The sequence below is a fragment of the Lycium ferocissimum genome, chromosome 4 (assembly GCF_029784015.1).
Source record: "Lycium ferocissimum isolate CSIRO_LF1 chromosome 4, AGI_CSIRO_Lferr_CH_V1, whole genome shotgun sequence".
Lineage (NCBI taxonomy): Eukaryota > Viridiplantae > Streptophyta > Magnoliopsida > Solanales > Solanaceae > Lycium > Lycium ferocissimum.
Window position 1 is genome coordinate 53561950 of NC_081345.1, and position 13821 is coordinate 53575770.

At 35.3% G+C, this 13821-nt stretch overlaps 1 protein-coding gene across 2 annotated transcripts; it reads right to left on the minus strand.

The window, feature by feature from the left end:
* Window positions 1-5933: 5933 nt before the first annotated feature.
* On the minus strand, window positions 5934-11687 carry LOC132053513 (protein trichome birefringence-like 25). 2 transcript variants are annotated; one of them, XM_059445583.1, is made up of 4 exons: window positions 11618-11687; window positions 11085-11316; window positions 9591-9868; window positions 5934-6996 (listed from the first exon to the last, which is right to left on the minus strand). In XM_059445583.1, exons 2-4 carry the CDS (start codon window positions 11302-11304, stop codon window positions 6220-6222), a joined length of 1275 nt encoding a protein of 424 aa, XP_059301566.1. In that variant the 5' UTR covers window positions 11305-11316; window positions 11618-11687; the 3' UTR covers window positions 5934-6219. The 2 variants fall into 2 exon arrangements, with proteins under 2 accessions (XP_059301566.1, XP_059301565.1); XM_059445582.1 differs by lacking the exon at window positions 11618-11687 and having other exon boundaries at window positions 11085-11544.
* Between the last annotated feature and the right edge of the window lie 2134 nt (window positions 11688-13821).

Consider the following 13821-nt stretch of genomic DNA (forward strand, 5'->3'; position numbering starts at 1 on the left):
GGCAAAATACAAAAAATACACTATATTTACACTAAAAATAGAGAATACACTCAAATCCGGCTGGATCTGAGAAATACAATTAGAAAATCCGATGGAGATACACTACATTTACACTTAAAATGGAGAAATAAACTAAAATTCGGCCATATCTGAGAAATACGATTAAAAAATCCGGCGAAAATATAAGAATACACTGCATTTACACTCCAAATAGAAATTCGGCGAAAACTACAGTAATACATTGTATTTACACTCAAAATGGAGAATACAAAAAATACATTATACAAGATTAATCGTTCACCAGAAAAAATGGATTTACAAATTCTGGCGCTTCATCGGAAAATTTTCCGTCAAATTTTCAGAATAAAATCGTGTCAAAAGATATATTCACCCAAGATCTATCCATTCATGTATGTTTCATGGGGTGAAATTGGCCAGAACTCAACGAATATGAGAAATAAAGTTTTGATTTTCCTTGGTTTTTTTTTTAACTATAGAGTTCTATGAGGAATTGAAAGAAATGGGTTGTGGATTCGTGTAGAGGAGGATGAGAGCAAGACATGTTGAAAATTTGGGACCATTTGGAGACAGTCGGCTGGCAGCGACGATTCCGGACGGTGGCAGCGCAGTGGCGGTTTGGTGCCGATCTGGTGGCAGTGGCAGAGAGGTTTTGGGAGAGAAGATAGTTCTTAGGGTTGTGAAGAGGAGGGAGAGATTTGAAAATTGTGTGTGGATGGTATATTTGCTATAAAATACAAACATTAGCAATGTATTGTAATTATTTCAAACTATAGTTGTGAATGGTAAATAACTAGTAGATGGTAGTTATACAATGTAAAATTTCTTCACAGCTATAGTTTGAAATCATTACAATACATAACAAATATTTGTATTTTATAGCAAATTCACATCTAAACCTCACTCTTATTCTTTTCCCTCATTTCTCCGAAGACGTCGACCCCTCTTCTCATTTTGTCACGGTCGGACCAAGCGTCACCCATAAACACCATGGCAGATCTCATTAGATTTGGTCAGAGATGGACAAGCCATGGATGGATCTCACTAGATCTGGCCGGAGATGGAAAAAAGCGACCCTCTTGCCACTCTGCCGCTGCTACTTGGAATTTTTGTTGCGCCGCCATTTTACTACTGCTTTGCCGTCATGAAAATTACGCCGGCGACCTTTTGTTTCATGTGTTTCTAGATCTGGCCGACATCGTTTCTTCCGGCAAAATTCATTTTTTCCGGTGAACAATTATGCTTGTATAATATATGTTTTGTATTCTCCATTTGAGTTTAAATGCAATGTATTATTGTATTTTTCTCCGGATTTTCTACTTGGATTTGAGTGTATTCTCCATTTTGAGTGTAGATACATACGGTGTATTGATGTATTTTTTTCGTGGGATTTCTTATTGTATTTCTCAGATCTAGTCGGCTCATATCTTGCCGGATTTGAGTGTATTCTCCATTTTGAGTGTAAATACAGTGTATTTTTGAATTTTCGCTAGATTTTCTAATTGTCTCAGATCTGACCGGATTTGAGTGTATTTCTCCATTTTAAGAGTAAATCCAATGTATTTTTATTTTTTCGCCGGGTTTTCTAATTGTATTTCTCAGATCTAGTCGAATTTGAGTGTATTTTTCATTTTTAAGTGTAAATACAGTGTATTTTACCTTTGAACTGTGTTCATGGATACAACCGAATTGCTGTCATGAATACACTAAATCCTTTTGTCATGAACTGTATTCACAGATACAACCGAATTTGCTGTTATGAATATATTGAATACACTCTGGCAACCAAATACTAGCTACGAACGGTAAATACCGAAAGTATAGCTACGACCTGCAATAAGCTACCAAACTATATTCAATCCTGAAAATTTCTCAAATTTAATTAGGATTACAAAATTAAAATTTATTGATTAAAAAAGTTAGGAAACTAAATTTTTAAGTATAAAAAGTACTAATCATTAGGTCTGAATTGCGGACTTTAAATTACATTTTTGAATCTGAATCAACAACAACAACAACAACAACAACATACATAGTATAATCCCACCAGGTGGGGGTCTAGGAAGTTAGAGTGTACGCTGACCTTGCCCCTACCTTGTGAAGGTAAGGAGGTTGTTTGTGATAGACCCTCCGCTCAAGAAGAGATGAAAAGGCAAGAGTAATAATAGACAATAATAGCAACAAGATAATAAGATAAACGAAGCGAAAGAAACAATCAGGTTGTTAATATTACCAATTACAAAAAAAAAAAGAAAAAAAAAAAAAAAGAAAAAAAAAGGAAACAATCATGTTGTACTAGAGTCTAGAGATCTAAAAATAGGCAAACGTAAAAAGATACTGATACTCCTGGTACGGAAAAGAAATCCACGCGGCAACCTACTATCCTTCTACCCTATCAAGGATCATGTCTTCGGTAAGCTGAAGCTGTGCATATCCTGACTAATCACCTCTCCAAAAGACTTCTTCGGCCTGCCCCTCTCCTCAGACCCATTATTGTCAACCTCTCACACCTCCTCACTGGAGCATCTGCGCATCTCTTCTGCATATGACCGAATCATCTCAACCTACCTTCACACATCTTGTCCACCAAGGGGGCCACTCCTATCTTGTCACGAATCACTTCATTCCTAATCTTATCACTCTTGATATTCTTACACATCTATCTCAACGTTCTCATTTCTGCTACCCTCATCTTCTAGACATGATTGTTCGTAACTGGCAAACATTCCGGCCCATACAATATAGTCGGTCTAACCACTACTTTGTAGAACTTGCCCTTAAGTCTAAACGGCACATTCTTATTGCACAAAACACTGGATGCGAACCTCCATTTCATCCATCCCGCTCCAATACGATGTGAGACATCATCGTTAATCTCTCTATTGCCTTGGATAATTGACCCAAGGTACTTGAAACTTCCTTTCTTGGGGATGACTTGATATCAAGCCTCACGTCCTCGTTCACTACATGAATCATGTCACTGAACTTGCACTCCAAGTACTCCGTCTTAGTCCTGCTCAATTTGAAACCTTTAGACTCCAGTGTCTGTCTTCAAACCTCCAGCTTCGCGTTAACACCGCTTCTTGTCTTGTCAATCACATTGTTGCATTTGAATCAAAAATAAAAAATAATTTTTGAACTTGATTGGCATGATTGTACTTTGTCTATTTCTTTTGTCCATATAATCGTTTTCTGTATGTACATATAAATATATATGTATGTATATGTACGTGTGCGGGTTATATATATGGGTAAAATACATATACGGCCCTGTGAACTTGTCCAAATATTTCATTTAGACAACTCTCACACCTGATGTATGTTCTGCCTATTGAACACGTAGACGCAGTGCTGACATCTTTGTTGGAAAGTTGTGATTAATGAGCTATTTTCATGGAGGCTTGGTCTTTAAATTTTAGTTAGCTCTACCATTTTATCAACCCAATTCATTTTTCTACAAATTTTCTTGGACTTTCATGTCAAAAGATCAGTTGCATTAACTTAGTATTGAGTTTTGATCTTTTTCTAATTAGTTTGATCGCCACCATTTTGATTTCTCTCTCTGGTTCTCATAATGTTTTTTCTTGCACGTGCTTTGAGCCCTCTTTATAGGAGATAGGGACAAAGTATTTGACTAACTTGTCTCCACAGGTTTTTTTATCTGAGGTTCTGGTCTTTAAATGAGGGTAAGCATACAATCACATATCAGACAGATCTGGTCTTTAACACAGATCTTTTTGAGCCATTTGGAGTACTGTACAGTGAATGTAATGGTCTATGGTGATGTGGCTTTATTTGGATGATTGGGGAGAAACTGGCTGTTGGATTTTTAGTGAAGAGAGGTGTAGTTGCGCAGACTCTTCGTTTTTGATGTCACACCCATCTCGACAGGGGACGGGTGCGGGATATGTCTCGGATACGGTCAACTAACTTCAAATACTTTGACTGGAGTCCATGGACAAATTTGAGGGGGAAATTGATATTTTGATTTCTCAAAATGAAAGATAAACTAGATTTAAGACATGGGAAATGACATACCTTCAATATTATAGTCTTTTTGTCTCATATTCGTTGCTCCATGTTTCAGGCTAAATAGAGAGAAACCAAGATTCAAGGGGTGGTGTTCTTTATAACTCTATTTTTATAATTTTGAATTTTTTTTGCCGAATCCCCCACCCGTATGCATACCTAGATCTACACCCCTGAATCTTAAAAATTAGATTTTGCAGAATCTGACACTCGGATCAGTCCCCGTATCGGATACCCCCACCCGAGTCCGAGCAACTTAGGACTTTCGGTAGCTTTGGACAGGAATGGTGGAGAGGTTCTGTGCAGTGGTTATGTTGACTGAAAGGTAGTTATCTAACAGAGAAGGTGAGTACTTAGAGCCTGAAGATTGTACGGTTCAACGGATTGAAAATATGGAAGATGGCTGGAATTCTTCTTTTCCAGTCTCTCCATTTTTCTCCCAAATTTTAATTGGCATATCTTCTTCTTGCTAGCCTTATTTGCCACACAACCAGCGAGTAACATTGATGCACCATTGTTTGTCTAGAGCTATGAAATCTGTGTTCAGCAGGTCACACCTTTAGTTAAGGTGTCTAAAGGAAAAGTTTTGACGAGTTCAAGGGGCTGTGTATGTATTCTGCCTATATTTTATGTATGTATATGCATGTGTATACATACACGCAAAATTATCTACTATTGGAACAAAATGAACCTGAATAGATCGGAAGATTCATGTAACCTACTATGCCCCAAGGGCTTTAGTCTCATGGTAAGAGCGCAATGCATGTGTGGGTTAGGCGCACGCCACAGGTTCAAACTTTGCAGTAGAAGAAAATCTGGAATTTAAGTCGAGAAGGGTTGAGAGGTGGGCCCTTTATTCTTTGAGTTTCGAACCGTGAGCTACTGTGGGAGATTTCTCGGTTTTTCTAAAAAAGAATATTCATGTAACCTACCCAACTAAGCTGAATTAAAGTATAGTAGACTGATTGAATGTGTGTTTATGTATGCATATGTCTCTGTGTGTATCATTGCTCACAGTTAAAATCCGAACGGATCTTGGCGCTTTTTTACGCTTTTCATCTTTGATAATATGTTATCATATTTTAAAAACTTGGCAGGACCCATTCCTTAAGCCAGATCCAAGGAGGTAAAGATAAAGCAACTTCAGCCAAGTAGAGGGATCTGTGTCATCTTTGATGGTTTAAGGTTTCCTCTTGCTGCACTTATCGTCTGTAACAATAACTCTCTGCAGACATAACATTTCAGTCCAATAAAATGAAAATTTGCAAGAACAAGTTTTTCTTTGATGTTTTGCTGGCTTATGGTGTGTACTCTTTCAAGTTTAGTGACGCCCCAACAAACGGATGGATGGGGCAATTTCGCCAGTCTTATGGCGATACTTTATTCATCTTATGGATAGAATATGAAAGGAGGGGAGCCTTAGCGCATGTGACCTCGAGGTCACAGGTTCAAGCCGTGGAAACAACCTCTTGCAGAAATGCAAGGTAAGGCTGTATATGATTGACCCTGGTGGTCCAACTCTTCCTCGGACCTCGCGCATAGCGGGAGCTTAGTGATCCTGGCTGCCCTTTTATAGATAGAATATGAAATGACCTAGAGATATGCCAAAATAGAGTTGGAATGTCCCGGGACATTATCTCCGGTTTTATGCTGTTTTCAGATCAGCGCTAGAATATGAAAGAACCTAGAGATATGCCTGATAAGTTCATATTGAGCAAAATCTGCAGTTTTATGTGGGTTTAGTCAACTTCCATTTTACGTGCACATAACTATCAAGTTGCAATGAGTGCCTGTAGGGATGTTTGTTCCATGGTGTTTTGGTCTTTTAAGAAATGAGCTTTAGCATAAAAATAGCCCCAAAATGTTTTGAGACTTGACAAAAAGAATATGGTAAATGATTGCCTATATTATATTTTCATTTTTCATGAACCCTGAAACAAAAGGGGATCTTGAAATTTACAATTTATTTCAAAGATCTTCATACATGAAATGGAGATGATTTATTGAGCCGACTCTGATCTATGTGCAGCTATGGGGGGCCGTTTACGTGGAAAAAAAACTGATTATAGGCCATTTCATTGTTTTGTCTGTGCTCTTCATCCAGATGATCATATGTAAAAATGTTGCAGATGAACAATTCTATGAGGGAAAAAAAAGATGCATGTCCCCATTTCAACTGCTGACCAAAGTTTCCATCATTAAATCATTCCAAGAGTCTATTGGACCAGGCAAGCACCAATGTAGACAATCATTTTGAACTTTTGTTTTTCTGTTTTTTCCAGCAAATGGCTGGAATTGCCTGTAGACTCCTGGGTGACCGTCTGGTCGAAGCAACGAAAGGAAAGTGGTGTCGAACAATTTTAACATCAACCCAACTTCTGAACTTATTCTCAATGCTCTCTCAAATTCATCCAACTCAATTTTACGCATTTCTTCATCGATGTCTCTAATGTCAACCTCACCTTCTTTGAAAGGTCCTGTTCTATTACAATAACCTCCAGTATTCCATTCACCATCCTCGAAGTGATCAGGCGTAGTGGTCCTAAAGAAAGTAAATGCCTTGTTCTTTGATCTTGTGATGTATTTCAGAGTCAAGTTCAGTGCTTTGCGATATGCATATTCAAATCCCACCTCAGTTATGTTCTTTCGAGCGCAATTGTGGCAACCAACAATCTTGTTTTTCTCATAGTAAACTGCAGTTTTCAGGTACCATTTCCCTCCAGCAATAACTACATAATCAAAATTGTCAAATTGCTCAGTCCAAACATCGTCGAGTTTGTCAAGATGGAGCTGGACTGTATCCGTTGAAACTCCATTGTTGTCTTCGAAAATTGTGGCCTTTACAAGAAAAGGTGACCAGACCACTGAAAGAGTTAAGTCATGAGTTGGGAAATACCATCTTCTGCTTTTGTATTGCTTGTCATGGTAAACCTCTTCACCTTTTTCCTCCTGCACGACGACTTAAACATGAATCCAGACATTGAAATCTTTGATCTACTAAACAACCCTATTATATGACTAGAACTTGACATGTTTCAGCTAGTTATAACTATCCCAAAACGGTAAACAAGCATACATTAATTGAAAGCGAAGGAAAACTTCCAAAAATAGGCAACAATACTTCTGTGAGTAAGATAGCAGCCTGATTTATCTTCTCTTAAATGAAAGAATTGTCACAGCCGATCACCTTTAAGGGTTAGTTTAACGTATGATCGCAACAATATATTCCTATCATATTAAAGTAATTGAATTTTACCCATTATAATAGTAACGTCACACAACTATCTTGTCAACTTAGTGTAACTGAATTATATGTGAATTACTCAGAATAACAAGTACCCACTGGTTTTCTTGGTCAGAGGACATCATCACCCCACATGTGATAGAACAATAAAATTTGAGCAGTATCTAGCATGGTTGGACTAGTTTGGTATGAAAGGTAGTTTTTAACTGATGAACAAGTTGAAATGAGATGTTTCAACTGGAAAAAAGGAATAAGGGAATTTTACACTGCATAGTCGTCCACCAAAATAATAGCTGACAAATGTATATTTTTTGTATATTAAAATTAATACGAAAAACATACATATTTTATGCATGACAGTGTATATTTTTTGTATATTCGGCTAGCGATTTTTTTTTTTTTTTTTTTTTTTTGCCGCTCAACCAAATATGTAACTTTCCAAAAAATAAATAAATTTACCAGCTGTATTCAGAGACAAATATTGGTCCTCTTGAGAGTGACATACTTATAAAAGCAGTGAAAGCCAATAGCTAAAATGAAAAGGTTTGCTTATATGCTAAGGAAGGGCTAAACTTGTGATCTGAGAGATACAATACCAGCTTATGAAACAAGATTGTCCAACAAATTTTAGTGTGTAAAATTAATAAGGACAATTTTTTTTTTTTTTTTGACCATCTAAGAGCAATTATTGATGTTAGGAAGTAGTTAAAAGAGAACATCTAAGCGATGACGCTGGCAGTTTTACCAGCTAGCTAATTTTTGACTTTACCATCATTTCAAGAATGACTTAAACAGAACTGTAAAGCAAAGATCAATCACATATAAATGATCCTAATACAAAAAGGGCCTTTTGTTTTGAGACTTTTTGTCTATAAATTAAAATATGTACAATTTATAAATTTAGAATCCAAAGAACTGTACAGGTCTAGAATGCAGAGCTCATAAACTTCAAATTATGGATTTGTGTCTAGAATGCAGAACTCATAAACTTCAAATCTGATTGAAAACTTTTTTTCATGCTATAATGTGCTTTCAAATATATTCATTGCTTGGAGGGATTGGTTGTGTTTAAAGCAAACGAAAGCAATCTATTTGATGAGTTCCTAAAAGAGCCAAAATAGCTATGGCCGCAAAAGTCAGCACCGCCCTTCTTCTGTCTCCTATGTCACCTTCTCGTTCTATACCGATGTCGTCATTTAGACACTAAGGGGTCCTTTGGTACGAAGGATAAATATAAATAGTCCTGGGATAAAAATTTAGCAATTCCTTATCCCTTATTTGGTTAGTAATCATGGGATAAGTTATCCTAGGAGTAAAAATAGTGCTGGGATAACTTATACCTGCTATAGGCAGAGGCGGATTCAGGATTTAAATTTTATGGGTTCAATCTTAAGATTTTTAGCATTGAACCCATTATATTTTTTAATGTTAGGGGTTCATATCTACTATTTATTGCAATTTTAATAATTTTTTACATATAAATTTAGGCTCTTCCGTCGAAAGTTTGGGGTTCAGTTGAACCCCTACCTTGTAGGCTAGATACGCCTCTGGCCATAGGGTGGAATAAGTTATCTTGGGATAAGGAAGAAACCACTTCTTTTTAGAAATTATCCAATGTATAATACTTTTAGTCCAACATACTAAACAATCAATAAAAAATAACTCCAGAATAACTAATTCTAACATAACTTATCCCAACGTAATTAATCCCAGCATAACTTATCCCAACGTAATTAATCCCAGCATAACTTATCCCAGCGTAGTTTGTTTTTGAACCAAACGACCCCTAACAGTCTAATTACACATAGTTCCTTTCTTTTGAGGGTTAGTTTCATCTAGACTGGTTCGCTTTTTCGCGTTCACTTGTGAAGTTCTAGTTATGTGAATTTTTTGCATCGACCAATTGACTAATGGATCAATAAATCAGGAACATGTTTAGCCTCTGTTTGAGCTTTGCCCTGCTGTCATCCCACGACCCACACACCACCACCACCACTTCTACTACGCGTAAAACCTATGCAATCAAGAACTCAGTACAGAGTACAATCTCACCCCAAACTAGAGATAACCTAAAAAACAGAAAAATAACGCTACACATCACTACTTCAAAAATAGGAATTCGAGACGGATAAATTCTTTAGCTACACAACAAAATCTGTAACTAATCTTATTTAATGACAAATTAGCGACGGATTATCATAAAATTCTGTTAGCTACGAGCAATTTAGCGACGACGTTCGTAGCCAATTTCTTTTTTATTTTGTAGTGCAAGTAAATTAATAGCAGCTAGTTCAAGTACCTGAGATAGAATGCAGAGCAATGACTGAACGTGATTGCGCATAATTGAATCACCAATGAAGGCTAATGATTTGTGTCGCATCATATCAAGGAACCTCTTGGGATTGAACTTAGGTAGCTCACAATCTCTCGGTTTCCATCTCCAGTAAAGATAGTTAGTATCAGGTCTCCCATTTCTCATACAATTTTGGTGAGCTTCAATGGAATAGCAAGTACGATTCGTGTAAAATGGACCAGTGGGATCTGGTACCCATTCTCCTATATATAAATCACATTTTCCTGCAAACATATGGACTATCGAGTCAATAACTTATCATAGCAGCCTAACATGGTAACCTGTAAAATATTGTAATAGCCTGCTATAATCGGTTAAATTGTACTTATTGTATAACATTTCTTTATACTGTCAGTATCGAGTATATGTTAAATCCAAAATGAAAACAAGCTTGTGAAGGATCAACTAATCCTATCAATAACAAACTTAAACATCACTCAATCAGTCACCAAAGTCACAATGCAATCTTGATTTTTATTCTAGAGTTTAAGTTATAGAATAGGAGTATTTTTTTTATACTATCAGGTCACCCAAATGATATCTACAAGTAAATCCTCTTAGAATGTGGAATCTCCTTAAGATCTCCCGTTCTTCGTGTGAACTAAATGCAAAATTTTCACTATATATCATGCACATACTATATCAGAAATAATAAACAAGTACTCCCTATGTCCCAGTTTATATGACACACTTTCTTTTTTAGTAAGTCTAAAAAAGAATGACACATTTCCTTATTTGATAACATTAACTTTAAACTTTACCTTTTACTCTTAACGAAATGATCTATAACCACACAAATATTTTTTTGCTTATTTTAAACCACAACATTGAAAAGTCTTCTTTTATTTCTTAAATTTCGTGTCCAGTCAAACTACACCACATAAATTGGGACGGAGAAAATACTACTTAATCTCCAGATTTCAAGAAACAGAATAAGCTAGACTAATAAACCCCCAACCTGCAACCAACAACCCCCCCCCCCCGCCCCGGGGGTCATCAAGAATTTACAAAAGCAACATGGAAAAATTAGCTGAAAAATAAAGTAATTGGTTATCAAAGTAATCCGTTGTTTACAATGAATATTCCTTTTTTTCCTTTAATTCAGGTCTTTTCTCACAATATAGCAGAATCTGATGAAAGACTTGTTCTTTTAGCTCAAACAAACAGAAAATAAGGAGAAAAAGAAGGATCTTTCAAGAATAAAATAGTACTCCCTCTGTCCCAAAACGATCGTCTTAGTTTGACTTGGCACGGAGTTAAAGAAATAAAGAAAGACTTTTAAAATGTGGTCCAAAATAAGCCTCAAAGAATGTGTGTGGACGTTAAATTGTTTCCAACTATAGAAATGTGTTAATCTTTCTGGGACAAACTAATAAAGAAAGTAAGAAAATCTTTTTGGGACGGAGGGAGTATTTATTATAGTAATAACATTGAACTAACCATTTTGTGAACTTCGATCCATTGTAAGATTACTGGATTTCGGCAATGTCTTTTCCGGGACAAAAGCTGTATTAGAAACCTCAACATGGGAGAATTGTACAAAGCTAGAGAAGAACAACCGATAAGCAAGTCCCATCAACAGAAAACAAACAGCAAACTTTACAAAAACAGCAGAGAATTGCTTCTTGTAATTAACGTTGTTATTAATCACACCCTTCATGATTCTTTGTCTCTGAAAACAATAGTAATACTAAGATATTAAGCTTATAGTACTAATGGGAAAAAGAAAAAAAAAAGGCCAAAAAAAGATGATGATAGTGTAATAATGGTATGAAGGAAAGTGTGACTGAATTGAGTGTTCATATCAACTAACTATATGTAAACAAGAAAGAGGCAAAAAAAAAAAAAAAAAAAGGATTTGTTAGGAATAAAGACAGATAACTTAAAAGGACCAAAAAGAAAGAAAAAAACATAAAAGGACGAAGAAACAAAGGAAGAGAAGGTGTATAAAACAATAATTAATGTGGGCGTGCTTCATCTAAAAGCGACGTGGTGAACTAGTGTGTATTCTGATGTTGCACCTCAACACTTCTTTGCACTTGTGATTTTACTCATTTTAGCTATTTTTTTCTTTATATATTTGGTATCCGAAATTTGTAGGGGCGGAGCTAGCCTGTGAATTACGTGTTCGACAAAATTCAGTAACTGTCAAGCAGATTTTGTATTTATATTAAAAAGCTACTTAATATGGGTAGATAATTTACCAAGAATCGAATAACTTTCTTATTTTAGAATCTATAAACTCAAAATCTAGCTCCACCTCTATTTCACCACTTCACCATATCCGCATTCACACCACCGTCTACATTTGTCTACAAAAAGAAGCTTTTTAAAAATTAAAAAAAAAAAAAAAAATGTTAAGACCCCCGAAGGTTTTTTTTTTATTTATTAAAAAGGAAAGGTTTGAACAACCAAAAACAAATAGGTCCAAAAGAACAAAAGGAATCAAATCTAATTTTGTCCTAAATCGCTCCAAATCTTCGACATGTCGGTACATTTCTCTCTGGCGATTCCAGCTTGTAAACTCATTGGTGAGCTTTGTAGCTGTCCACAAACTTCGGTGTAGCATTGCTTGCTCTATCTCCATTTTCAGCTGCATCGATCCTCTTTTGCTTCTCCAATTCAGTATCTCTTGGCTTCTTGATTTCTCAAGTTACTTCATTTTCATCTCTGCAATCTTCCATCGATCTTTGTTGATTTGGTCTAGTTGTTTCTTGTTCTGAGTGTTTGAGTGTTGAAATCGAACTCCTTGCGTGCTGTGTTGATTCATTTGCAACTTAATATCGTGCTTCCTGTTTTTGTACATTAATTTCATGTTTTGTTTGTTTGATTTCAACAAACCCAACTGATTTCCACCTCTGCATTCACTACAACATTGTGTATCTATAGCTATGAAGTATATTGTAGCTAATTATAAAAAAATTTGTGGCTAAACACTTTAGCTACGATTTTTTGTTCCGTAGCATTAAAGTAAAAAATGTAGCGTGGCTAAAGTTAGCTACAAACTTTACATGGTCCGTGGCTAAGAACAATTACTTATTGCTATCGAATTTTTTTGTGTTGTAGCTGTAATGGTAAATAGCTTCTGTCACAAAAAATTTACTTATAGCAAGTGATTTTATTCTTTTGCCACGACAAACAAAAGTTGTAGCAATCTTCATAATGTAGTCACAAGGTATTGTATTGTAGCAAAATATTTAATTTATTTGCCGCGTAAACTCAAAATTTGTGGCTATTTTTATAGTCTAATCTCATGGCAATAGTACTCATATTTAGTTACGAATCAAGAAATTCATAGCTATGATTTGAAGTATTTGCCACAAACATTTTTATATTGTAGCTCAGAATCTATATCTTTAGCCATGAAATATATAAAATTATAGCTAAAATGTTTCTTCATTTGCTACGGAAAGTGAAATAATTTTATAGGGCAATTATATATATTTAGCTACATGTTCAACAATTCCATTATTACAAATTAAGTTTTCCACGAGCATTGTTGGTAACAAGAATTTTATAAACAAATTCATTTTTTTTACTCCAAAACACGTTTCAAGTTACAGATAATTGTACTTGATCTAAAAACAAAAAAGGTACTGATAGTTGTATTTTTCAATTTCAATATAGTAATAATACACAATTTTTGTATGACACAATCTTGTTTGAGTCCAAAGCTGTATAGTCTTCCCCTTTCTCTCTTTCCATGGTTTTCAACCACACCTTAGCTTGATCAACATCTGTCTTAGTTTGTCACTCATATGCTCTCATTCCACAAATAGCTTTATTAATAATGATAAATTATTTTAGCACTAAGAAACATAAACAATTAATTATATGTGTGTACATAGAATTCAAGAGCAAAACAAGTCTTAGATAAATCTATTACTAATAATAATCAATTTAACAAAGAAAAAATGCAAAGCAACAAAAACAGTAAACAAACCTGTAGACTTTTTAAACTTCTTAAAAAGATCTTCTCCCCATAACATCGCTTTGTTGTTGCAATCGACAAACTATAGCTCCTGCCAGCATTATTACAACTTTAAAATCTTTAAAATTCCACTCACTACTAATAAAAAATAAGGCACGATATTAATAAAATTGCTAGAATAAGTCCGAACACAAAAACTCAAGTCAAATAGGTGTAAGTTGAGATCCAAAAACCTTAAAATATAAA